The sequence below is a fragment of the Aethalodelphis obliquidens genome, unplaced genomic scaffold (genome assembly GCF_003676395.1).
Source record: "Aethalodelphis obliquidens isolate GAN/ISIS:26980383/991018 unplaced genomic scaffold, ASM367639v1 scaffold20, whole genome shotgun sequence".
In the NCBI taxonomy this organism is placed as follows: Eukaryota; Metazoa; Chordata; class Mammalia; order Artiodactyla; family Delphinidae; genus Aethalodelphis; species Aethalodelphis obliquidens.
Genome location: NW_020837964.1, coordinates 13314118 through 13339975, shown reverse-complemented (window position 1 = coordinate 13339975; position 25858 = coordinate 13314118). Strand labels below are relative to the sequence as shown.

Sequence of the window (25858 nt, the reverse complement as noted above, 5' to 3'; positions counted from 1 at the left end):
AGCATTATGAATGCAGTCTCTTAAGCCTTCTATTGTCAGTGGCACCCAGACCCTCATTTTGACTGTTGGGAAAGGGCTGCTTACCTTCAATGTGCCGACGCACTGTCCAGACAGCATTGGGGTTACCGGGTAGCTCTGAGACAGCCATTTCTGATACCTGACAGGGAGAGGAGACAAATCACAGATCCAGTGAGCATGAAACTCAGCCCCTTGCTTACAACTACACTAGATAATACAGTCCCAACATAGCAGGGCTCACACTGTATACTTGATTAAAACACTGGAACCATCTAGTCAAAAAGAATGTAAGAACCAAAACGCTAGAGGCACTGGCAATTCCCATAATAGACTTCAGCAAGAAGTGATGGAACATCTAGGACAGTTGTTGCAGCCAAGACCAAACACTTCCTTTGGGTATAACATGCCTGCATCCTCCTCAAAGTGAGCACGTGGGAATGAAACAGTCCATCTAAGTTAGCATCCCATTTCTTTCTTTTTTGAAAATGTATTTATTTAATTGTATTAATTTTTTAATTAATTAAAAATTAAATTAAAATTAAATTAAAATTTAAAAATTAATTAATTAATTTTATTGTATTCGTTTTATTTTTGGCTGCGTTGGGTCTTCGTTGCTGCACGCGGGCTTTTTCTAGTCGTGGCGAGCAGGGGCTACTCTTCGTTGTGGTGCTTGGGCTTCTCACTGCGGTGGCTTCTCTTGTTGCGGAGCACGGGCTCTAGGCACGCGGGCTTCAGTAGTTGTGGCATGCAGGCTCAGTAGTTGTGGCTCGCGGGCTCTGGTGCGCAGGCTCAGTAGTTGTGGCACACGGGCTTAGTTGTTCTGCAGCATGTGGGATCTTCCCAGACCAGGGCTTGAACCCGTGTCCCCTGCATTGGCAGGCGGATTCTTAACCACTGCACCACCAGGGAAGCCCTTCATTTCTTTTCTTTGTTTCCTCAAGGCCAAATTCCATCTCCCTTCACAGAACAATTCAAATGCCACATTCTTTAGGAAAAATCTTCCCTTATTCTCTTGGCTGGCAGTCATCTCTTCCTCATAAGTTCTCACAGGAATCACAATCACCACCTCTTAGGACACTTACCTAAAAAGTGATCCGAGGAATTGTTTTGTCCTTCCTACTAGGTTCTTATGCTCCTTAAGGTCAGAGTCAAGAATCCTGTGAATGTCCTACAGGCTCTCAAATGAGAGTAAATGCAATACATAAGATGAACTCAAAATGATCTAGAGGAGAAAACTAGGTGTGGGTTATACATTAACTGTCTGTAATATCCTTGCAATTTTTCTGTAAATCTAAAACCATTCAAAAATAAAAATTTTATTGTTTTTTAAATGACCTAGAAATAAAAAATTAGGCAGCCTATTATACTGTACAGTGGAACTACATCTTACAGGAAGAACGCTAGTATATATATGAAAGACATTACCCTTTTGTTGGTTTACTGATGTGATAATAGCAGGAATACCTGATCGTGGTACAGGAGAATCTTGGAAAACTTCACCATCAATAAAACGTAAATGTCAGGTATACCACACTCTATACACCAAATGTAATATCTGACAGTGACCGTGTTCAACTGAGACCATAATCTAGCTAGACAACAAGGTTCAACAAATAGATATACAGGAAAAAGGAAACGTCCAACAATTTAAAAATAGTTTTATATAACATAATATTTTTTTAATATAATTGGAAAAAATTAGGAGGAAGCAGATGACTCACAATGATTCTTAATTGGGTCCTTTAACTCTTACACGGTACACAAAATTTTCTGTTAATGCATATATGTATTTTTTGTGTTGAGCACTTGCTTTAATCAGATGCTTGATAGGATCCAATTAGCAGTAAGTAACTAATCAAGAACTACTGGTCTAGGGCTTCCCTGGTGGCGCAGTGGTTGAGCGTCCGCCTGCCGATGCAGGAGGCGTGGGTTTGTGCCCCGGTCCGGGAGGATCCTGCATGCCGCAGAGCGGCTGGGCCTGTGGGCCATGGCTGCTGGGTCTGCGCGTCCAGAGCCTGTACTCCACAACGGGAGAGGCCACAGCAGTGAGAGGCCCGCGTACCGCAAAAAAAAAAAAAAAAGAACTACTGGTCTAAATTGGGTTCAAGTCATCGAAAATTTGGTGACCTGATGAATATTTTGGCAGTCAAAATTTTTCGAATTCTCTGAAACTACAATATTAATAGCTAACATTTATTGAACAGTTACTATATGCCAGAACTTGAGCTAAGCGCTTTACACACATTCTCATTTAATTCACACAACAATCCTTTAAGGCGGGTCCTATAAAGCTTAGTAATAACTATTAAGTAGTAGAGCCAGAATTCAAAACCAAGGTCATCTTCCCTGTCTTCCAATAAAAATTTCCAAAAACAGGCAGTGGGACTCTAAGAGCCTGGAGCCTGCTCAACCACAACCTCTAAGAGCAAAGTGTCAGAAACAGCTTTATTTTACTCCTAACAAAATCAAGTCCAGTGTACTTGCTAAAAGCCATCAACACTAGAACCATGATGAGAAGAGCGTGTGGGATTTGAGAAGGTAATTTTGAGTATTCATATCACCTAAAAAGTAAAGGATTCATTGCAGGAGGTGGGAGGGTGGAGGGATGAACTGGGAGATTGGGATTGACCTATATACACTAATATGTATAAAACAGATACACAATAAGAACCTGCCGTATAAAAAATAAATTATATTAAAAAAATAAAGGATTCATTAAATAAATTCTAATCTACCCACTGTGAAAATATATTGCAAAAACATTAAAAATGACATGACAGGGCTTCCCTGTCATGTCCCGCATGCCGCGGAGCGGCTGGGCCCGTGAGCCATGGCCGCTGAGCCTGTGCGTCTGGAGCCTGTGCTCTGCAACAGGAGAGGCCACAACAGGGAGAGGCCCGCGTACAACAACAACAAAAAATAAATAAAACTAAAAATAATGACATGACATAAGAGCACACAGTAATCAGGAACGTAATAAGATACAAAAATATATACACAATATTAACATAGTTAAAAATATAAGTATCTAAAAGCTACGAAAAAAGACCAACACTAAAAGGAAACGGAGTAAAATGTGCCATGCAGATTTCCTAACCTCCACGTAATGGCGACTGAACCTGGAACTAACAGACGTGTTTCTCCCCTTTGATTCCTATTTGCCAAATTTTTTAAATGTGCCTACTGTGCTAACATGTTAAAGGATTAAGAAATTTAAACTCTAAACTTTATGGAAATGGGGAGAAAGAAAACATTTTTCTTTCATAGAAACATTAAATACATCTTTGATCTCATCAGAATAAAGCCTTAGGCTGCTTTGTCAATGCTTTCCTCCAAACCCTGCATATGATCTAGAAATTCCAATCTTACCTCAAGTCCATGCCTTAAGACCCTCAGAGATGACCTCGGTCCCCTACCACAGGCCACATATAGCTGTGGAGTGTCTTCATTGGCCAGGTCAGCTATCTGCACAGAGAAAGGGGAAAAAAATGTCTACTTCTGCTACTTTTCCATACCCAACCCTGATTGTTCTCAGGGCGACAAACCACTTTTTAGTTTATTAGACTTAAATATTGCTACTGGCCATGGGGGCACGGAGTGGAAAAGACCCAATGTTCCAAAAAGCAAACAGTTTGAAGCAGCAAGTTTTACCAACCAAAAAAGCTTGTTCTTTTTTTTTTTCTTGCCATGCTGCGTGGCATGTGGGATCTTAGTTCCTTGACCAGGGATCAAACCTGTGCCCCTTGTAGTGGAAGCGTGGAGTCTTAACCACTGGACCACCAGGGAAGTCCCACGTGTATCAGTTCTTGAGTTAACAAAATATTTTTTACAATCAGTGAAATTGTTATATAACCTCAAACTGAAATCTCAGCATTTCCTTCTAACCAAAAATATAGACAATAAATTAATTATCTTTATGTGTGACTTTGTCACCAATATTAAAGTTTATAGACACCTCCAAATATCATTTCCCTTATCACTATTTCAAAATTACATTTACTAGATCCGCTGTTAGAACGCACATGACCACAGCTGCCCTATCTACTACAGACGTTCCTATGATGTACCAGACCAATTACAGGGTAACTCTGCACCTGGCTGTTTGCCACCAAATGGGGAAGCCATGTGTTCTTGTACTAGTCACCCCAGATATCGACCTGCTTTCCAGTACAAATATTTGTTGATCAACACGTGGAAAGAAGTTATTTGTATTGTAGTTTTGTCAAACTGTACAATTCAAATGAAAATTCTTGACTGTAAGGCAGTGCAGCCTACTGTAACATGGATGAGCATGTGGGTTGAGTGTATATAACCTTCACACTGACTTCTTTAAAAAATTAACTCACCTATTTTAAATGCACTATCTTGTTATTTTAAGCCCATTACAGAGGCACATATACTAATTTTTCACAATTTAAAAAATAATTTGCTCTCTTGGCTATCATATGTTTATTACTATATGCATTTAAAAATATCATTCACAGAGGGGATCCAGAAGCCTCACTAAGCTAGTAAAGAGATACATGGCAAAAAATGCTTATAGCCCTGCTACAGATACCTGAACTTCCTGTTAATTTTATTCTTGACCTACAAACTATTTACACAATTATCTCCTCAAATTCCAATGAAAGCAGAAAAAAAAAAATCAGTAAAAATCCAATTAGGAATTATTCATACTTATTTTCTATTGCCCTCAGGACTAACCGTTTCTCAAAAAGAAAGAACAAAAGCAGTTAACTTCAGAACTGCTACTTTTACCAGGAAGAGTGCCTGAATACTGACTGTGTGTCCGTGGCACAGTGAGCAAAACTCTTCCACTAAAAGTGTAATCATCTAGACAGGGTAGGGTGGTGCCTAATGGTCACTGGAACCCCAGGAATCCAGGATGCAACAGCATGGTAAAATTTCTGCTACACTTGAATGCCAGTAGTGAGAGACACAAATCCCATCTTGGGCCACCTGGGGTTCCCAAAAGGGTTCTGTTACTGACTGATCCCAGTGTCTCTGGAGTACTTTACGGAGGAAGTGAGTGTTAAAATGAGATATAGATATTCACAGACTGTTAAGTGATAAAAGGTCTACTTCAGAATACTGTAAAGGATATGAGCATATTTACATTAAAAAGACAAGTGTAACACACAAATGCTTATAGACGCAGAGAAAATGTCTGGAAGCAATCACAGGAAGCTATTAATGGCACAGCCTCAGTGGAATAGAGGGTTGAAAAGACTGGGGATTGGACTTTTACTTTTTATCTTTTGTACAGTCTGAATTTTTATAAAACATGATTTTTATCATTAAAAAAAAATTTTTTTAAGCCCAAGGATTTATGTAATGGTTTTTAATTACCCAACTACCTTTAGGTGCTTCACCCTTATACTCTGGCAATACCACAGATATGCTGATGAACCTCTTAAACTAGACCTTAATTTAATTGGATTTAAAACTTTAAACTCATTCAGATTCAGAAACAGTTGGCTAGCACTGTTCATTATGGAGTGACTGGAAAGATCCTCACCTGGCAAAACAAAATGGGAGAGAGGCTGTCCAACTCATCAACCAGCACAAGGTTTTTGAGTGGTCTTGGCTGAAAAAAGAATGTATCTCCTTCTTCCAGAGGCATGGCAGATGAAAACTCAGGTTCTTCATCATCATCTCCAAGATGTGCAATTTGATATAAGTAACTAGGGAGAAGCAAAGACTTTAGTTAAAATATTTTCTGTCTGATGTACAACATGATAAATATAATTAACACTGCTATATGTTATACATGAAAGTTGTCGAGAGTAAATCCTAAGAGTACTCAACACAAGGGAAAAAATTTTTTTTCCTACTTCTTCAATGTTGTACCAAATGAGATGAACTGTGATAATCATTTCATAATGTATGTAAGCCAAATCATTATGCTGCAACACCTTAAACTTATACAGTGCTATATGTCAATTATATCTCAATAAAACTGGAAGGAAGAAAGCAAATAGCATTTAAAAAATATTTTCTGTCTGAAGATGTTTGCCATCAACATAATTCTCATAAATCACTTTAATATTGAGTCAGCATCTATAGTTTGAGATCTCTGCTTATCTGACTGGGGTTTTCTATTTCTTTAAAAAGAGGGATAAAGAAATTAAGACTACTGAATTCAAACTGGTGGCAGGACCTTAGTATCACAGTGGTTAGAGTACTGGACTTGGGCTTCCCTGGTGGTGCAGTGGTTGAGAGTCCGCCTGCCAATGCAGGGGACACGGGTTCATGCCCCGGTCTGGGAAGATCCCACATGCCGCGGAGTGGCTGGGCCCGTGAGCCATGGCTGCTGAGCCTGCGCGTCCGGAGCCTGTGCTCCGCAATGGGAGAGGCCACAACAGTGAGAGTCCCGCGTACAGCAAAAAAAAAACAACAAAAAGAGTACTGGACTTCCACTAGAGTGCCTGGGTCTGAATCCTAGCTCTGCCGCTTAACTAGCTGCATATTATTACTTAATCTCTCTTTGCCTCAGTTGCCTCATTTATAAAATTGAATAGTACCTTCCTAAAGAATTCAATGAGTACTTAGAACATTGCATCACACCTAGTAAGCATAGTTTTTGTCAAATAAAATGAAGTATGGATAAATGAAACCCAAAGAAAATCTATAACCACTTCTTATTTTAACCAGTCACCAGGCCAAATCTAACAAAAAACAAGAATTGGTTATTTCACAAAAGTATGCAGATACTGTATTATTATTCCTGAAACAAAACATAAACATATCCAGAGATAATAAGCAACAAAATCATCTTGCCCTTCTCCTGTCTGTCCTCTGGGGCTCTGTAAACTGATTCAAAGAAAAACCACAAAAAAAAAAAATAAAAAAGGGAAAGCAATTTGGGAGTAGATAACCTGTAACAATATACCATCATAAACTGAGTGTGCAATGAGCACACTTTTGGGAAGCAGCTCAATTAAAATAAAATCACACTGCTGGTCATATTTATTCTTTAAGTCATATACCAAACCTTCAATACAAAGCCCTTTGAACAATCCAGTGTAGTTTTTTAGGAGCAAGATAAAATGATTACATCGGGGTCTGAAATACATAAGACACTCAATAAATGTTAGCCGAATAAATCTCAGCATATAACCCTTCCGGTAAACTCATCAGATTCTATGCTAAATTATGAAAAAGCAAACAGGGTTATTATCCTTGAATGATTTACAAACACACTGAAAAGAAAGAAAAAGTTAAATAATACAAACTTCTTATTCAGGCAAGATGTCCATATACAGATGATAAAGATCACCCGTCAAAGACACTTTCACAGATAACCAAGAGGATGCTGGGTTCACTCCCTCCATCACAAGAAAGGTTGCTTCGGCTGAATCTCGATAAAACAGTTTCTGTGATTATAATGTGCTTCAGAGCAGGAACTTTGGAACCAGGTGGTCTGGCTTTGAGTTAGATTTAGTTGTGTGATCAAATTTCTTAAATTCTCTTGTGACCCCAGTGCCCTTACTATAAATGGGTTAACAGCACTGTCTTACAGGGAATGTTATGCATCAATATTTGTAAAGTACTTAGAACACAGTAAATGCTATATTAAGTAACTGATTGATAAATAAGTTTGCTTTATGAGCTAACACCCATAGCACGTTTCTGATGCCCCAAATCTCCACTCTTATGTCTTCCAGATTTCAGGTGCAACAGTAATGGATAATTTCTCACAAGTTCAAACCCGTCTCACTCTAACAAGCATCCCACCTGTGCACTGTAGTCTTTCTATTCTCTGCCCTCAGAACATCTATCCCGTTGGGAGCTGCCTGAGCAACAGGATGTACAGGGGACTTCATGCCCCCAGGGGTAACCTTCAGCCCAAGAGGGAGAGGAACTGGTGCTGTTAACCCCCAGGTGGGCAATTTTCAAAGGCATTCTGCATGCTTCTCAGCAGGTCTTGACAGAAGCCAGTTTCCAATGACCACAGCAGGAACCTCAGTAATGGGCCCTTAATACTGGCTTTTCCTCTTTTCCCTATCTCTCCCCACTGATCCCTCACTCTTGCTTCCTGCAATTACCTCCCAATAATCTAGCCTTGTCTCGCGCTCTGCTTACAGGGGAGCCCAAACTGAAACAATATAAGAAAAACGTTTAGAACAGTGCCTGTTACATACAGACAAGTGCTCAACAAATGCACACTATGATTCTTTAGAACAAAAGGAATCACTGTCTGTATTATTTCTAAAAAGACTTTTAGAAGACTTAACAATTAGAATGTGTAAATCCCAGCAAACACACTATCCGAACAAGGTAATGAGCAAGAACAGAATACCTTATATGTCTGCAGCTACTGACTCCACCCACAGCCTTATCAAGACAGGTTATTATCTAAGTTTTTAATGTCTGCCAATCGGCTAGGTGAAAAAACAAACAAAGTGGTTTTCTTTTTCTTTTTTTTGGCCACACCTTGAGGCACGTGGAACTTCCCAGACCAGGGATCAAACCCAAGTCCCCTGCAGTGGAAGGCAGAGTCTTAACCACTGGACCAGCAGGGAAGCCCAACACCTTGTTTTCATTGGCATTCCTTCAATTATGAATTAGCTTGAAAATCTTTTTACATATTACACTTATAGACCACTAGTATTTCTTTTACTATGAAAGGCATGCTCAAATCCTGCACCCATTTTTCTATTGACTGAACTGCTCATTTTTACTCAATGATTTTTAAGAGCTTATTAACTCTCCCTTTTGCATGTAATGAAAAGAAAAAAGATTTCACACACCATTTGTGGGAATGTAAACTGATGTCATCTTTTGAAGTACAATTTGGCATTCCCTATCAAAATTTTATCCCGCATATAGAAATTTAAACTATGGCTTTATTCAGCTAACATGCAAAGATACACCTACAACGTTCACTATAACACTGTTGGTTTTGTTTTGTTTTTTGATAGGTAAGAAGTGGATTTATTTAGACAGAAACACACTCCACAGACAGAGTGTGGGCCATCTCAGAAGGTGAGAGAATCTATAGCACTGTTTATAATACCAGAAGTACAAACACCCTAAATATCCATCAAGAGGGGGTAGAGCCATAAAATATTATGTAGCCATTAAAAATGTCTTCTCTAGGGCTTCCCTGGTGGTGCCGTGGTTGAGAGTCCGCCTGCCGATGCAGGGCACGCAGGTTCGTGCGCCGGTCCGGGAGGATCCCACATGACGCAGAGTGGCTGGGCAATGTATGAGTCTTACTGGGATCTGATCCGAACAAATCAACTTACGAAATATTGAGACAATATAGAAATTTGAATACTGACTGGCTATTTCATTATCTTAAGAAATCACTGAGCTTCCCTGGTGGCGCAGTGGTTAAGAATCTGCCTGCCAATGCAGGGAACACGGGTTCGAGCCCTGGTCCAGGAAGATCCCACATGCTGCGGACCAACTGAGCCCGTGCGCCACAACTACTGAGCCTGCACTCTGGAGCCCGCGAGCCACAACTACTGAGGCCGCGTGCCACAACCACTGAAGCCTGCACGCCTAGAGCCTGTGCTCCGCAACAAGAGAAGCCACCGCGATGAGAAGCCTGCGGGCCACAACAAAGAGTAGCCCCTGCTCGCCGCAACTAGAGAAAGCCCATACGCATCAACGAAGACCCAATGCAGCCAAAAATTAATTAATTAATTAATTTTTTAAAAATTTAATATTATTGGGGCAAGGTATAAATAAAACAAGACTGGCCATGGGTTGGCCTTTGTGGAAGCTGAGTGATGGGCACACGTAAGTTGACTAATTATACTATTCTCTCTTGTTATGTGCCCGTTAGAATATTTCCATAATAAAAAACAAAATAATTTTAAGTGAAAAATACAGACTTATTGACATGGAAAGATTTTTAGGATATACTGCGTATTTGAAATAGTACACTAATAGTTTTTTATAGACTGATGCAGTTCTCTAAAATAAAACTACATATAAATACAAGAAAGTAAAAACACTGTAAGCAGATACAATGTTAAAAAGTAACTATTCTGGAATACTAGGATTATGGGTGATTTTCATTATTTATTTGCTCTTTTATTCATTTTCCAAAACTTTCTTCATTATCAGAGTAAAATAACAAAAATGGGAGTAGTCCACATTTACTAAATGCTTACAACAAAAAGTACTTATTAGTGTTTGGCATTTGTATGAAACACCCACAAAAACCCTCATACATTAGAAATGTAAAATGGTGCAGCAGCCATAAAAAAGTTTAGCAGTTCCACAAGAAGTTAAAAAGAATTACAGTATGACCCAGAAATTCCACTCTTGGGTACATACCCAAAATAATTTAAAACAAAGACTAAAACAGATATGTGCACACCAATGTCCAATGCTGCATTATTCACAATACCAAAAAGGTGGAAAGAACCCAAGTGTCCATTAACAGGTAAAACAAAATGTGGTACATACATACATACAATGCATTATTATTCAGAGATAAAAAGAATAAAGTGCTGATACATGCTACTACATATGAACTCTGAAAATATTATCCTAAGTAAAATGAGCCAGACAGAATAAGCACAAATGTTATATGATTCCACTTAGGTTAACAGACGCTGGAGGAAAGGGGAATGGGGAGTTATTCCATAATGCGTACAGAGTTTCTGTCTGGAGTGATAAAAAAGTTTGGAAAAATGGCAGTAATGGTTATACAACACTGTAAATGTAATTAATGCCACCAAATTGAACATTTAAAAATGGTTAAAATGGGAAATTTTGTTATATATATTTTGCCACAAAAAAGTGGGGGAGAGAAAAGGTGCTAACAAAAAACAAATGTTAAAGAACTGTACGGGGCTTCCCTGGTGGCGCAGTGGTTGAGAGTCCGCCTGCCGATGCAGGGGATGCGGGTTTGTGCCCCGGTCCGGGAGGATCCCACATGCTGCGGAGCGGCTGGGCCCGTGGGCCATGGCCGCTGAGCCTGCACGTCCGGAGCCTGTGCTCCGCGGTGGAAGAGGCCACAGCGGTGAGAGGCCCGTGTACCGCAAAAAAAACAAAAAACAAAAAAAGATCTGTATGTATCGGTAAAGAAAAATATTTATTACTTACTACTGTATAAAAAAAGCAGGTTACAAAACAATTTATAGTGCATAGTTGCAATTCCGTAGAAACATTTAAATATATACACACACAGGAAGGCTACACAAAAAAAATGTTATCTTTGGGTAGAAGGATTACAGGAGACATACTTGCTTACACGAACTTTCCTAACTTTTCTACAATGAAAATTCCTTGCTAAAAAAACTAAAAAATTAGAAATGGATGAAAATGTCATAATAACAGGCTAAATGAAAAATGCATCAAAACAGGTATATAAACTGGGAAAAGGAGTAATAAAATGACAGCTGGAATAAAGTCAATGAAGAAGAGTAAAAGGCAAGTTAAAGAAAGGGAGAACTGGAGACAAGGCAAAATTGGAATAGAATTGTAGAATTCTAGACAACACCTTCATTTTCATTACGAAGAAATAGCATTAGGTAAGTGATCTGCACACACTTTACCACATACTGGCAAAACCTGAACTTAGAAAGCAAGACCATGGCGGCTTATCTCATAAGCAATTTGGAGTCTTCAATACTGGTCTTAAATTCAAGGCTAGGGTTCAGACTTAAGCCATTTGTCAATGAAAAGCCATCAGAGACTGTAACACGGGATGGGGAAATTTCATCAGGGTTGTGTCTTGTATGCTTAATGAGATGACTCTATAAAGGCCGAGTTTTACAGGAAAGACAATGAACTGCAATAAGCAAACTAGGGAGCTAGTTCAGACTAACACCAAAAAAAAAGGGATACAGAAGTAAAAACAACTTGGCATTCAACTGAAAGTTGTAGAGGACAGCAAAATCGAGACTTTACACTCAAGCTGCTGGAACTGCCCCATCAGACATTAACAGAAATACTGAGAATGGCAATAGCCAAGACATGGAAACCAACTAAATGTCCATTGACAGAAAAATGGTTAAAGAAGATATGGTACATATATACAATGGAATATTACTCCGCCATTAAAAGGAATGAAACTGTGCCATTTGCAGGGATGTGAATAGACCCAGAAACTGTGATACAGAGTGAAGTCAGAAAGAGAAAAATATCGCATAATATCACTTATATGTGGAATCTAGAAAAATGAAACAGATGAACTTATTTGTACAGCAGAAATAGAGACACAAACGTAGAGAATGGACATATGGATACTGGGGGGGAAGGGAGGCAGGATGAACTGGGGGATTGGGATTGACATATATACACTACTATGTATAAAATAGATAATTAATGAGAACCTGTAGAGCACAGGGAACTCTACTCAGTGCTCTGTGGTGACCTAAATGGGAAGGAAATCCAAAAAAGAGGGGATATACGTATATGTATAGCTAATTAACTTTGCTGTACAGCAGAAACTAACACAACATTGTAAAGCAACTATACTCCAATAAAAACTTTAAAAAAAAAGAACAAAATAATGCCATTTGCAGCAACATGGATGCAACTAGAGATTATCATACTAAGTGAAGTCAGTGAGAAGGAGAAAGACAAATACCATACGACATCACTTACATGTGGAATCTAAAATATTACACAAATGAACCTATCTATGAAACAGAAACAGAATCATAGACATAAGAGAACAGACTGGTGGTTGCCAAGGGGGAGGGGTTGGGGGAGGGATGGATTAGGAGGTTGGGGTTAGCAGATATAGGCTTTTATATATAGAATGGATAAACAAGGGCCTGCTGCATAGCACACAGAACTATATTCAACACCCTATGATAAACCATAATGGAAAAGAATATTAAAAAAAAGAATGTAAAAAAAATAGTGAGGTTGGAAGGGTTGGTGATGTGGCTGGGAAGCTATGGGTTCTGATGAGCTTCAACTTCAGATTTATACAAGTGAAGTGTCTGTGGAACATATATTTAATACTAAGTAGTTCAATAAATATTTATTCATTGAAATATCCAGCAAAAAGCTTAGAAGAGATCACTTTTAAAGCTGTTTTTTTGCAGCTACCCACAGGTATTGATTGAAGCCACTAAAGTAGAGGAAGTCACCAAGAGAAAGATATAAAAGGGGAAAGAGAGCAAAACTTGTTCTGAAGAAACTAAAACATTCTTGGGAAAAGCTCCACAGCCTTGAAACTACATCTCCCTTCTGCCAACTTTTATAGTAACCAGGGTGAAATCGAGTAATAAAAGGATTACTCACTGGTTTCCAAATTCTGATGCTACGAAAAGGAAGCCTGTTTTAAGCACACACATGGCAGCAGCAACAGGCACAGTATCAAAATACTTGAGCCGGATCTCGGTAACCTGGAGTGGAAAGAGAAAAAGATACTAGTGCATAGGCAAGTGAAGCCACGCCATGGAAAACAGCCCAGTATTATAAGATAGTGTAATAAACAAAGTAGCAAATAAAATACCGTCCTTCATTTCCAAACCAGGGGTCAGCTAACTACAACCCTCAGGCTAGTCACACAGTTTACACAGTACTTACGGCTGCTTTTGTGCCACAATGGCAGAGCTAAGTATTTGAGACAGGGACCACATGGCCCACAAAAGCCAAAAATGTTCACTACCTGGCCTTTACAAAAAAAACTTGCCACCTCCTGAGCTCTTGTAACAGGTATCTAAGAAATCGCCCAGTGTTCAGCACTCCTCCATGGGATGAAAAAAGTAACAGATCATGTATATTACCAGTTTTCAGTAGACATGGAGAGCTTTCTCTTGTTATTCACTAGAAACGGCATTACCCATTCTCACATTATATGGCATCAGACCAAAAATCTGTTAACCAGAGGGAGAAAACCTACATTCATGTACCAGTTCCAAACTTTAAAAGCTTTAACACCTTAGGCAACCACTTTTTAAGGCATTCTGTTTCCCTTTTTTTAACTTGTAAATTATCCTTTCTATCTCAGAGAGTAGTTGTAATGAACAAATGGTTTATAAAACCACTCTGTAAACCTTAAATGCACATATCAGTTTTTAAAATAAGGTTACTTAATTAAAATTAGGATGAAACTTTAGAAAGTTTCATTAACTAGACTAACCACAACAAATAGGTTTTTTCATTTTTTTCCCTCACTCCATGGTCTACTTACCATATCTTCATCTGTCTCCAAAGTGATCTTAAAGATATCTCCCTGCTCAGTTTGGGCCAAAAAGAAGAACATTGACTTCGTCTTATGGGTGGCAGAGCAGACAAAAATCATTCCTCTTTCAGGGTCATCCAGGTCATTCTAGCAAAGTCAAATACACAACCAACATCTTGGAAATGAGTACTCGTTTTCTGGAATTCAACACTTTACCAACAAGGATCATACGGGCCATCCAAGGCCTAGAGGCATCTGGAGCCTCTCCATGCAAGCTTTGACCCAGAGCAGCCTGCCGGCCACAGGACTAAAACACAATAACCAAAAATTCTTGTCTACTATAAATACATAATAAAGCTTACGTTTAAAAAAAAAAAAAAGCCACAATTCCACTCTACAGCCTAATCAGATCAATAAGGCAAGAACCATCTCCAGAGAAAAATGTCAGAGAAGAGACATGAAATTTAAAGAATCATCATTTCAGGCTGTGAATAAAAGACTGTTACATGTTCATGACAATACCATCCAAAGCATCATCATCAGCCCTTGTTTCCAAAGGGCATTCCCCCTTGGCTGGACTTTGGTTTTCTTTTTTAATGTTTCCAACATTTTGTATTTCTCTCAGAGTAAGTTCAAGGGCAAAACATGTTTTATACTTCTTTGCAGCCCCAAAGCCAAGTACAGCACCTGGCAGTCAGGTCAACTAAACGGATCAACTAAACTGATCAACTAAGCGGAATCACTTATCACTCCTTACCAAGAATTTAACTTGCTAATCTTACCAGATATTCTAAAATTGATGGAATCTTACTCAGATACCATGTACTAGATAAACTAAGTCCTAAAAGATTTAACCTCAGCACCTATAAATTAATATTAAGAAGATAATCTGCGGTGAGAGGAGAAATTGAGGAAGCAGACATCAAATAAGATTACCCATGTGCTGTTGATAACTGCTGAAGCTGGGTACACAGAAGTTCACTATATACACAATCATCCCTTGATATCTGCAGGGGATTGGTTCAAGGAGCCGCCAGATACCAAAATCCACGGATGCTCAAATCCCTTATATAAAATGGGGCAGTACAAGGAATAGTCAGCCCTCCATATCCATGCATGAGAACCCTGCAGATATGGAGGCCCAACTGTATGCTTAATGGTTTCCACAGTAAACTTAAAATTAAAAGCAATAAAGCACCATTTTCAACCACCAGTGTAGTAACTGATTGAGAGGAAAACCACTGTGTGAAAAGATTTAGGGGAAAAGAGTATTTACACAGTCTCAAAGTTCACTAGTTTCCACACCAATTACAAAAAGGAAAAGGTACCTTTACAACAAAGAGAAGTAGTATGTGATCAATTTAGCATAACCAATAATGAATCAAATCAGCATTATGTGCCCGTAATGTAATGTAATGAGAAATATATATCAGCACCTAAGTAATAATTCTATTAAAAATATAACATGGATGTTATCATGAGGAAAAAGACTATGGGACAAACTACAAGAAAATTAACCCAAACTCTTAAAAAAAATGTCAGTATCATAAAAAAACAAAAACAAAGGTGAGAGGAAATACTCTAAATTAAAAGAGACTAAAGGTAGATATAAGGGATCTTGGGAATACAATGAGAGAACTGTACGAAAGATAACTGTATTACTCAAAATGGTAAATTTCTTGGGCACAATACTGATAGTGTAGGAAAATTTCTTCCTTCTTAGGAGCTACATCTTAGGAAATTCTTGCAGTGTCATACAACCTATCTTCAAATGGTTTTGCCTAAAAAAATTTGTAGAAACATAAGAAAGAAAAGGCAAAAGTAGCAAAGCAGTATTAATTGGGGAATCTAAGTGAAAGGTATACAGGAATTCACCATTCTCTCCTTTTAGATTTTTCTGTATGTTGGAATGGGGTGGGGTAGGAGAGAATGAAACACAATTTATCTCCAATGAATACACCTGGATTCTTCAAACTAGAAACTTTCAGGAATTTCAAATTGATAATCTCCATAGGTTCTTCGAGAATGAAAACTGTGTTGGTTTTTTTTTAACTGAAGTACAATTGACTTACAGTATTATGCTAGTTTCAGGTGTACAACATAGAATTGTGTTGACTTTTAACTCCCATTCTTAAAGATTTTGTTTTGCTTTTGTTAAGGTATTTTACTGGCTTTATTAAAAACATTTACAAAGAAACTAAAACTTGATTAATAAATAAATTAAGAGACCACACTGTAATTACAAAAATTAAGTTCATTTCACAAACACAAATATATTTTTTCTTATGGCAAACAAAGACCTTACCCGTCTCCTGGGAATTGGACAGCGGATATCTGGTTGGTCACCAAAGTTCTTATAGGTGATGTAGTTTTCAGAGCAAATCAGCACTCCACTTGGACCATCTGATCCCCCCGGGACTGTCAAGAGAAAATGAAACTCAGCAGTGATTTGACATAACCATGAATTACAATTTAGCCTTCAATTCCTTCCCTCCTTCAGCACAACTTGAAGGTACAGTGTGCCTGAAGGTGATAAACATTCAATGTTTCTTTTCCATGATAGTTATGCTAGACAAGGATAGGGCACCATTTGGGGAATCTCAGCCTGTCCAGATCTCTGATAATGCATCTTAATGTTTAGCTCCAAGCCCAGAACTCAGTTCTTACGTTCGGACCTATAATCCAACTGCCTACTGGACACTCTCACATGGATATTCCATAGCAGCTTAAAAATGAACGTATTCATAAACAAGTGCAGAGTTCCTTCCCAAACCACCTCCTGGGTTCTCCACCTTAAAGAACACTGTCATCGACCAACAGACCAAACCAAAAACAAGAATGTCATCCTTCAATTCTCCCCTCTCCCATAGCCCTATTGATTCTACCTCCTTAGCAGTCCTCATGCTGCGAATCTCTCTTGGTTTAGTGAAACAGCTTCCTGACAAATCTCCTGGCTTATTATCTTCCATTCCATTACCAAAATGAAAGCATGTGATCTTTTAAAAACGTTCACCTTTAAACATGTCATTATTTTCCTGCTTAAAAATCCCTCAGGGCTTCCCTGGTGGCGCAGTGGTTGAGAGTCCGCCTGCCGATGCAGGGGACACGGGTTCGTGCCCCGGTCCGGGAAGATCCCACATGACACGGAGCGGCTGGGCCCCTGAGCCATGGCCGCTGAGCCTGCGCATCCGGAGCCTGTGCTCCGCAACAGGAGAGGCCACAACAGTGAGAGAGGCCTGCGTAATGCAAAAAAAAAAAAAAAAAACCCTCAGTAGCTACCTCCCACCTCTACCCCATCCCTTTACCTCCAATGATCCAATCACAATGAGCTTTCAGTTCTTTCAATGAACCATGTTTTTTCCTGCATTTCGTCTTTTGTGCATTCTGTTCCATTTGGCCATAACAGAAACTCCTCCTCAACCCCTGTTACACTTAGCTAACTCCTAACTAGTCCTCAGTTCTCAGCTGAGAGCACTTCTTCTGAAACCTTTCTCTGACGCATTGCCTTCCTTCCCTAGGTTAGGGACCCCTCCTCCATGCTGTCATACCATCTGGCACACTCTGGCAATTTTTTTGCTACTATCATATATTCACCACTACACTCAATCTTGCATAAAAGGAGACACTACATCTAATTTTCCATCACTGCAGTCCCAGAGCCCAGTAGACTGATTTTGCAGATACCGATTGTAGAGGCTCAGTAAAAATTTGTTTTAATGAATGAAACCCTCATAAATGAGAAGTACAATAATACATTACAGCAAGTAATTAAATACAATCTATTTTCTAAAATTCTTCTGCTTAATATATAAGAAGTCTCTTCCTAAGATTTAATGCTCAAAGACAAGCACTGTTTTGTATCTTTCTTCTCTAAAATCCTCCCCCAACAACTGACATATTTCACTTTAGACATTAATTCAAGTGCAAATGACTTGAAATTGAAAGGACTGGATCACTGTCTTACTCAAGCCTGATGAAATTTAGATTACCACAAATACAGTTGCCCTCTTTTAGTCTTTTAATATGAATTAAACTAACACTGATTCTTCATAGTGAACATCTTTGAGCTCCTACAAAAATCATACTTTGCTCCAGTGCATCTAAAACACTGTTGATCTGATTTGCTAAAATTTAAGGTTTTTGCACCCATAGTCACAAGTATAACCAGCCTGCAAATTTTTCTTATTACTATCCTCCTCTATTTTTGGTACTGAAGTTATATTAGGCTCATAAAGTGGTACAACAGTTTTTATTCTTTTTTCTAACCTCTGGAGAAATTTAAGGTCCCTGAAAATTCTGGACCTTAAATCTTCTGAGAAAAAGAAACTTTGGATTATTGCTCCAATTTCTTTAACAAATGCTGGTCTATTCAGGTTCTTAATTTCTTCTTGGATCAATTTTGGTAACAGTTACATTTGTCTTTTCACAAAGCCAGGTTTTGATTTTTGTAATGAGTGAAAGATTGACTACAGTCAAGACACCAGAGCAACCAACAGTAATCAATATTCTAAGCTGACTGCTCTCTTTTCTTCCCTGCCCCCATTAGAGGATAAGAGTTAACCACCACATGAATTTCTAACCTTGCCAAAACACAGACAAGGCACTCAGGTTTACTACAAATGGATTATAGTTTCCAAATCATATTAAGCAAACAGTGCTAAGTTTGAACATAAAATGGACTAAGCAAAATGGTACAGAGCAGCTCTAAGAGAAAAGTACCTGTAATAAGGAAGTTTCCATGTTCCTCCAAAGGTTCACTGTATTTTCGGACCACATGATTTAAACCAAGGTCTAACTCATAGAAAGTAAGTGTCTGCTGGGTATTAGCCGCTGCTTCCCCAGTTGGATCATTGTCTGCTTCCTATAGAATAACAGTGGCACAAAGACTAATCAGTACCATAAAATCAAACTTTTAAAACTGCAAAGTAAAAAAGAGTGGATACATGCGTATGTATAACTGACTCACTTTGCTGTACACCTGAAACTAACACAACATTGTAAATCAATTATACTCCAATAAAAATTATTTAAGCAAACAAATAAACATAGCTGGAAAGGGCATCAGGATTCCTCCATTTCACAAACGAGGAAGCAGAGGTCCACAGATGCCAAATGGTTTGCCAAAGTTCACACTAAGTAATGGCAGAGTGAAAGCAAGAGCCCAGGTCTTCTATTTCTGAGACCAGGGTTAGCTCTACTAGAAAATACTGCCTTCCTCTCAAGCAAAAGAATGGTATGCCCCATCTTTCACTATCTCCCAGTGAAAAAATATCCCAAATACACTTTCACCTCCTTTTTCAGGGAGCTTTTCCCAATAAATACCCTGTTTCCACAGGGAGACTATTCAAATCAGGTAAATTCTGAAACACTCCAAAGTATTTCAGAAAGGTATTTGGAATAGAAAAAAAAAAAACTGTGAGCAAGTAAGATATAAGAAATGCACAATGAAGAAAACAATCTCAGGGAAGCACAAAAGTGAGTGGAAGAAACCCAAAGGAGGGAGACGGGGAGAAGGGAGGGGAAGGAAAAGGTGGGTAGAGAGATTGAGACCCCCCCCACCATCACCTCATAATCCATTTCCAGACAAGCAAACATTGGATTTTCAAATCCCACATCTACTCCGACCACATGATACACTAAAGTGTTCGCTTTGTGGGCCTCCAGTGGAGATGAAATGGTAAGCCGGGCTGCAGCATCTCTGTTCAAGATATACACCAATTTCTGTTTCTCAATGGCGCCTGTTGAAGGAGACAAAACATAGAAAAACTCCAGATAATGAAACCAGAGGCTACAGAACAGCTAGATTCACATCACAATTATTTTCTGAAAGATCGTTAATAGCCAGTACTAACTCTCTACAAGCATATGCATGCTTTAGGATTTTGCTAAAATAGACAAGAGCATAATTTTACCCCCCTCCTTCCTAATAGGGATCTTAATATCCCACTAACTCTTCAAAAATTTTTATGACAAACTAAACAATAATTCATAGAATTGCCAGCTTTATTCTCTGAATTAGATCTAATGATTTTGTGACTGGTCAAAGAAGGTTGCCCTGTGGAAGCCTGATCAGATACACAGAATTTTCTTCAAGATATTTATCAGAGAAGAGACATGAATGTGAATCATCACTTCAGGCTGATGAAAGCAACCATATTCATTGTCTAATAATGTAAAATCTTACAGTGTAGCCTTTTGCTACACTTAAAGAAATGGAAAAACACCCATTTCCAACTAGATAAGAAGTAGAAAAGGTGTGTTAAAACTTCTCCCATTGTTTTAAAAGGAAAAGCAACTTTAAACATCCAAAATGATCCAAACTTTACCCAGCTGAGTGATTTCTTGGCACACTATCAAGATCACAGCACTATTATCCTGAACTGAGCTTCTTTAAGAGTCAAAAAGTCAAGAGTAAGTCACTCACTAATCATAACAGCTCGCCCTTTGGGATCCACAGCTAAGAACTGGCCAGGAACAATGCGGCGGCATCCACTCTTGCCAAAGGTTTCTTGGTGAATTTTCTCAAACATATTCTTAGATGGCTGGTATTCCAGAATAACAATCCGACCTGAGTCACTACCAACCACAATGTAGTCTTTTGTGCCACCTGTCAACCTAAAGGCCATGAGTGACCGGATGACACCAAATACTTCCACAGTTAGTAGAGTGTGTACTTTGCCGGTGTTGGGGTCAGGGCGAAGCAGCTCCAAGATCTTTCCCCGGGAAACAACAATTTCCTGTTGTTTGGTTCCTGAAAAACACGAAAAGTAAAGATCATGAACAATCAGAGCTAGTAACCTGAATGGATCAAAATTCCACTAAAGGGACTTCCCTGGTGGTCCAGTGGTAAAGAATGTGCCTTACAACACAGGGGACACGAGTTCGATCCCCGGTCAGGGAACTAAGATCCCACACGCTGCAGGGCAACTAAGCCCGCACGCCACAACTACTGAGCTTGCGCGCCTCAACTAGAGAGCCTGCATGCCGCAAGCTACAGAGCCCACGTGCTCTGGAGCCTGTGCACCACAACTACAGAGCCTACGCGCCCTGAAGCCCCCACACCACAACCAGAGAGAAGCTCATGGGCCACAACGAAAGATCCTGCCTGCCGCAACTAAGACCTGCCACAGCCAAAAAAATAAATAAATTTTTTTTAAAAAAAGCCAAAAAAGATAAATGTAACCGAGCTGGGGGCTTAGTATTTTAAGTTAATTTGTTCTACTTTAAAAGGTACTTTTCCTGGGCTTCCCTGGTGACGCTGTGGTTAAGAATCTGCCTGCCAATGCAGTGCAGGGGACACAGGTTTGAGCCCTTGTCTGGGAAGATCCCACAGGCCACGGAGCAACTAAGCCCGTGCGCCACAACTACTGAGCCTGCACTCTAGAGCCCACAAGCCACAAGTACTGAGCCCGTGAGCCACAACTACTGAAGCCTACACGCCTAGAGCCCATGCTTCACAACAAGAAAAGCCACCACAATGAGAAGCCCGCGCACCGCTATGAAGAGTAGCCCCTGCTCACTGCAACTAGAGAAAGCCCGCACACAGCAACGAAGACCCACCCAAATGCAGCCAAAAATAAATAAATAAAATAAATTCAAAGGCAAAAAAAAAAGGTACTTTTCCCAGAATTTAAAACATCTAACAAAAGTGGTATCAAAGAAGAACTTTTCAAAAATGGTCACACAAGTTATTTTTAAACTTCCTTTTTATTTTTCTGAGATTTGCCATCAATCTGCGTAATTCAGAGTTGTCTACAAACGATATTAACATATAATGTTTTGGGGACTTCCCTGGTGGCGCAGTGGTCAAGCATCTGCCTGCCAATGCAAGGGACACAGGTTCAAGCCCTGGTCCCAGAAGATCCCACATGCCACAGAGCAACTAAGCCCGTGCACCACAACTACTGAGCCTCCGCTCTAGAGCCTGAGCCTCAGCTACTGAGCCCACGTGCCACAACTACTGAAGCCCACGCGCCTAGAGCTCATGCTCCGCAACAAGAGAAGCCCCCGCAATGAGAAGCCCGCGCACCACAACGAAAAGTAGCCCCCGCTCGCCGCAACTAGAGAAAGCCCACGCGCAGCAACGAAGACCCAATGCAGCCAAATATAAATAATTTAAAAACAAAACAAAAAAAAACATATAATGTTTTGCTTCGTAAAATTAAAAATTACCAAAGGCTCTTTCTAGCCCATCTTTAAGGCTATTGTTCTAAAAAATCATATTAACTTTTTGGGCTGTTAGCTGTAATCTCTCAAAGACCTTTTAAAGCTACCACCTAATATATGCTGTTTATTTCTAAACTGACTCCTAAAAGGCTCACTTGCTTTTATAACTGCAATCAACACCTCCAAATACGTAACAGTCAACTTGTCCCCATTTCTCCCTGCTATGTAATTCCACCCAGATGAGTTGTCATCACCTTCAAACTAAATGTTTAAAATATCCAAGTTCCTCCTTCCCCAAACACACTCTCTGGTCTCAAGTAACCTGCTATCAACGTTACTGTCATATTCTCTGCCCCCCAGGTTGCAAACTCATATTTTCTCTTTCCTTCTATCCTCACTGCCCTAATACAGATCCTCACTATCTAATGCCTAAATGGCTTCCTATCCTGTCTGATATGCCACTCCTACCCACCTCAATCCATTCTCATTTGCTCAATGCCATCACTTATCAGGCCACCTTATTTTCCAAAGGTCCTTTGGAAGATCAAGTACTCCAAAGTGCTTTAGAAACTGTAAAGCCTCACATAAATTACAATTTCTCTAATGATTAAAAGATATTTTTCATAATTTGTTTTAGAAAAAAGGTTTGAGATTGAAAAAAGCAATTTGAAGCATAAAACTAGTAATATTAAAAATGTTAGGAATTCCCTGGCAGTCAATTGGTTAGTACTCTGCACTTCCACTACAGGGGGCACAGGTTCAATCCCTGATCAGGGAACTAAGACCCCACAAGCTGCATCATGTGGACAAAAAAATTTTTTTTAAATGTTAAGCTCAGAAAAATAATAATAGAAAAACTTACCAGAGAAGTTGCCATGAATGGCAAAGCTGATGCCAGTGGCTCGCTGCAAGGTCAAGTTGTACAGGAACATGGTAGCAGTAACACTGAGCCACCCACAACTCCACAATCCAGGCCTTGGTTATATCAAGTCAAAGCAAGCTAAGAGTACATAAAAACAGAAAAATATCAGCTGTGCAACTGTTCTTTTAACAGACATTTCTGTATGGGAACTTCTGGCTGAAGACAGCAGAACCAGGAGAGTAAGGCCTATTGAGGAACAACATACTTATAATTAAGAGTGCCTTCTACATACCAGGCACTATGCTACTATACACTCTGTTTCAACCTCACAAGAAACCTATGAAGTACTCAATATTACACTAATTTTACAGATAAGAAAATTGAGCTAAGAAATTAAATTGTCTGCCTGAGGTCACGTAACAAGTAGTAGTATCGCTAGGAGCTGGGATCTGTACCATTAAGCCAACACTGTCTATTTGACTTTGTCACAGAAACTAAGTAGGTCTACATTTACTTGTATTTGAATAGGCTCTACTTTCACATGGTTCAGAATTCAGAAGCACAGCAAAAAGCTGACTCCATCCATTCCCTAGCCATCCAGTTTTCCTCCCTGGAGGAATCAATTTCACCAAGTTATATTGTGTCCTTCCAGATATTTTCTGTATGTACAAACAAAAATATTTATTAATACTGTCTATTATCCCTTTTTAACTAAAAGTTGGGTACTGTATATCATACACTCACATCATAGTGCAACTGATTTTTTATCACTTTACCTATCTTTTGAGATAGCAACAAACAAAAGGCTTTCTCATTTTTATTTTACAACTACATAGTATTCCATTGAAAGAGTATATCACAATTCATTTAGCCAACACCCTACTGACGAACATTCAGTTTCTTCCCAATCTCTTGCTATTATGAACACTGCTGCAAAGAAAATCTTTCATATATAGGCCATTCATATGTGCATGACTGTATCTCTAAACTGAACTGTCACTTCAGGAGCAAGCCTCCCCAAAGGAGTATACAGTCACAGAAAAGGATTCTTCTCATCAGACAGAACTGAAGACTGCAAACTGATGCACTTCTACCATAAAAGAATTACCAAAACTACACCTATACACAGTTAGTGCTGGAAAATAAACTGAGCTATTTTTCCTCAATTACAAAAAGAAGGGATCTTGAGAAATTCAAAGTGGTCACTGTGTAATTAATGTACGAGTTTGGTTTTGTTAAATGAGAAAAGAAAATTATGAGCAAATGTCCTTATAAATAATAATCATTTGGGGGCTGGGCAAGAGCAGGGTGCCTAAGAGAGGAAAAGATCCTATAGTCTGGAAACAGGTCCTGAGAGATATACATTCTCCTACTTGAAACCAAGAAACATCAAGGAAACCAAGGAATGTTCTTCTAGGATCACAGGGAAAAAAAGAAAAAGTCTTGAGATGGAACAAGAAGGGAGTGAGAAATGACCTACAAGAAGAAAAATAGAAAAAACATACAGACACAGAGACATAGATACACACACACCCAGAAGGGCTTAGACATTGGGAAATTTCCAGGGAAAGTTGTGCTCTGCTTAAAGTCTGGGTAAAAAATAGGCAGAGAATGTGTTAAAGTTGCTCTCTGAAAAGTAGTGAATGTGATTCTCAGACATGATTTATTCTGTTACATCTTGCTCTTATTATAAAATTTCAAACATAATTTCAAATCTCCAGTTATCAACAACAAAATTTACAATGAAACCCCTACCATGTTGTCAATGTGATCCGTGTTGCAGGACTGATTACGTTAAAAATAAAGAATTTTTTAGAAAACAACAGAGGAAACCACAGGCCACTTCTGAAACCTGGAAAAGCTTTACAACGTACGCTATCCATTACTATCTTTGGAATTCATTTTCCCCAAACCTAGTTGGATCCAGGTTCCCCAAGTATTGTTATCTTGGGTAATGGAGGAAGTTGCAATATGGAAGCAGACCAGCCAAGAACAATATACCAGGAACCAGTAACGGCCAAAACTTGGTAAATTTTGATTTCCCCCACTTCTATCTCCTGCCGGTGAATACTAGGAAATGAGCCTGTGATTGCTCCCTCCACCCCTTCTCCATGTGCCAAAAGAACATCACCGCATGAGGATCAGAGAAGGAAACAAGTCGCCCAAATGCCAAAATACAAATACAAAAGTCTTGACTTCAAAGGCTGTTTCCATTATTTACACTTTTAACACCCTCGGTCTTTCCACCCTCCCGTGTGTCGTTTACTTTCTCCAGAAGAAGACGTCCCTCCTGCTTGCTCCTTCTCACACCTCCCCCAGCGCCTAAAAGGTACAGTTTCTACAAAGCTTATTTTGAGCCAGGCCTGGTTCCCACACTGTGAACGGAAACGGGAGACGATTCCCTAAAGCCGCCCCAAGCATTCCCTTTCCCGTACCTCTCGGGCCTAAGCTGCCTCAGAAACCTCTGCCACAGGCTCGGCCCACCCTCCTACAAGGCCGCTATCCGCCTCCCCGGTCTCGGGGAAGTCGGGGAGCTGTTTCTTTACCCTGCAGCCAGGAGGATGGCGTAGATATCCGACAGATCCTCAGTTTCCTTCAAGCCTTAAACAACCACCAACGCCAAGCCGCCGGCGTCCGCCATTAGCTCCTCAGACAGGGACCTTCCGGTTGGCGCGCGACGGAAAAAGGTCCCCAACCGGCGCCTG

At 39.5% G+C, this 25858-nt stretch overlaps 1 protein-coding gene and 2 non-coding genes across 4 annotated transcripts in view; all 3 read right to left on the bottom strand.

Annotated features, from left to right (window-relative positions):
- Nucleotides 1–25835, bottom strand: part of SF3B3 (splicing factor 3b subunit 3) — a 48117-nt gene extending 22282 nt beyond the window's left edge. Inside the window, exons 1-11 of one of the 2 annotated variants that reach the window (XM_027119300.1) lie at nucleotides 25700–25835; nucleotides 23154–23291; nucleotides 20550–20876; nucleotides 19691–19863; nucleotides 18845–18986; nucleotides 16431–16543; nucleotides 14135–14272; nucleotides 13240–13343; nucleotides 5537–5702; nucleotides 3388–3483; nucleotides 85–157 (exon numbers count right to left, since the gene is read on the bottom strand). In XM_027119300.1, the coding sequence (XP_026975101.1) occupies nucleotides 85–157; nucleotides 3388–3483; nucleotides 5537–5702; nucleotides 13240–13343; nucleotides 14135–14272; nucleotides 16431–16543; nucleotides 18845–18986; nucleotides 19691–19863; nucleotides 20550–20876; nucleotides 23154–23223 (1402 nt within the window). In that variant the 5' untranslated portion in view covers nucleotides 23224–23291; nucleotides 25700–25835. Of the gene's footprint in view, nucleotides 1–84; nucleotides 158–3387; nucleotides 3484–5536; nucleotides 5703–13239; nucleotides 13344–14134; nucleotides 14273–16430; nucleotides 16544–18844; nucleotides 18987–19690; nucleotides 19864–20549; nucleotides 20877–23153; nucleotides 23292–25588 lie in introns of both variants that reach the window. The other variant, XM_027119301.1, reaches the window with a different exon arrangement.
- Nucleotides 14523–14613, bottom strand: LOC113627423 (small nucleolar RNA SNORD111). The gene has a single exon (XR_003435544.1). It is a non-coding gene; the product is annotated as a small nucleolar RNA SNORD111 (small nucleolar RNA).
- Nucleotides 20187–20266, bottom strand: LOC113627425 (small nucleolar RNA SNORD111). Its single transcript, XR_003435545.1, has one exon. It is a non-coding gene; the product is annotated as a small nucleolar RNA SNORD111 (small nucleolar RNA).
- Nucleotides 25836–25858: the final 23 nt, after the last annotated feature.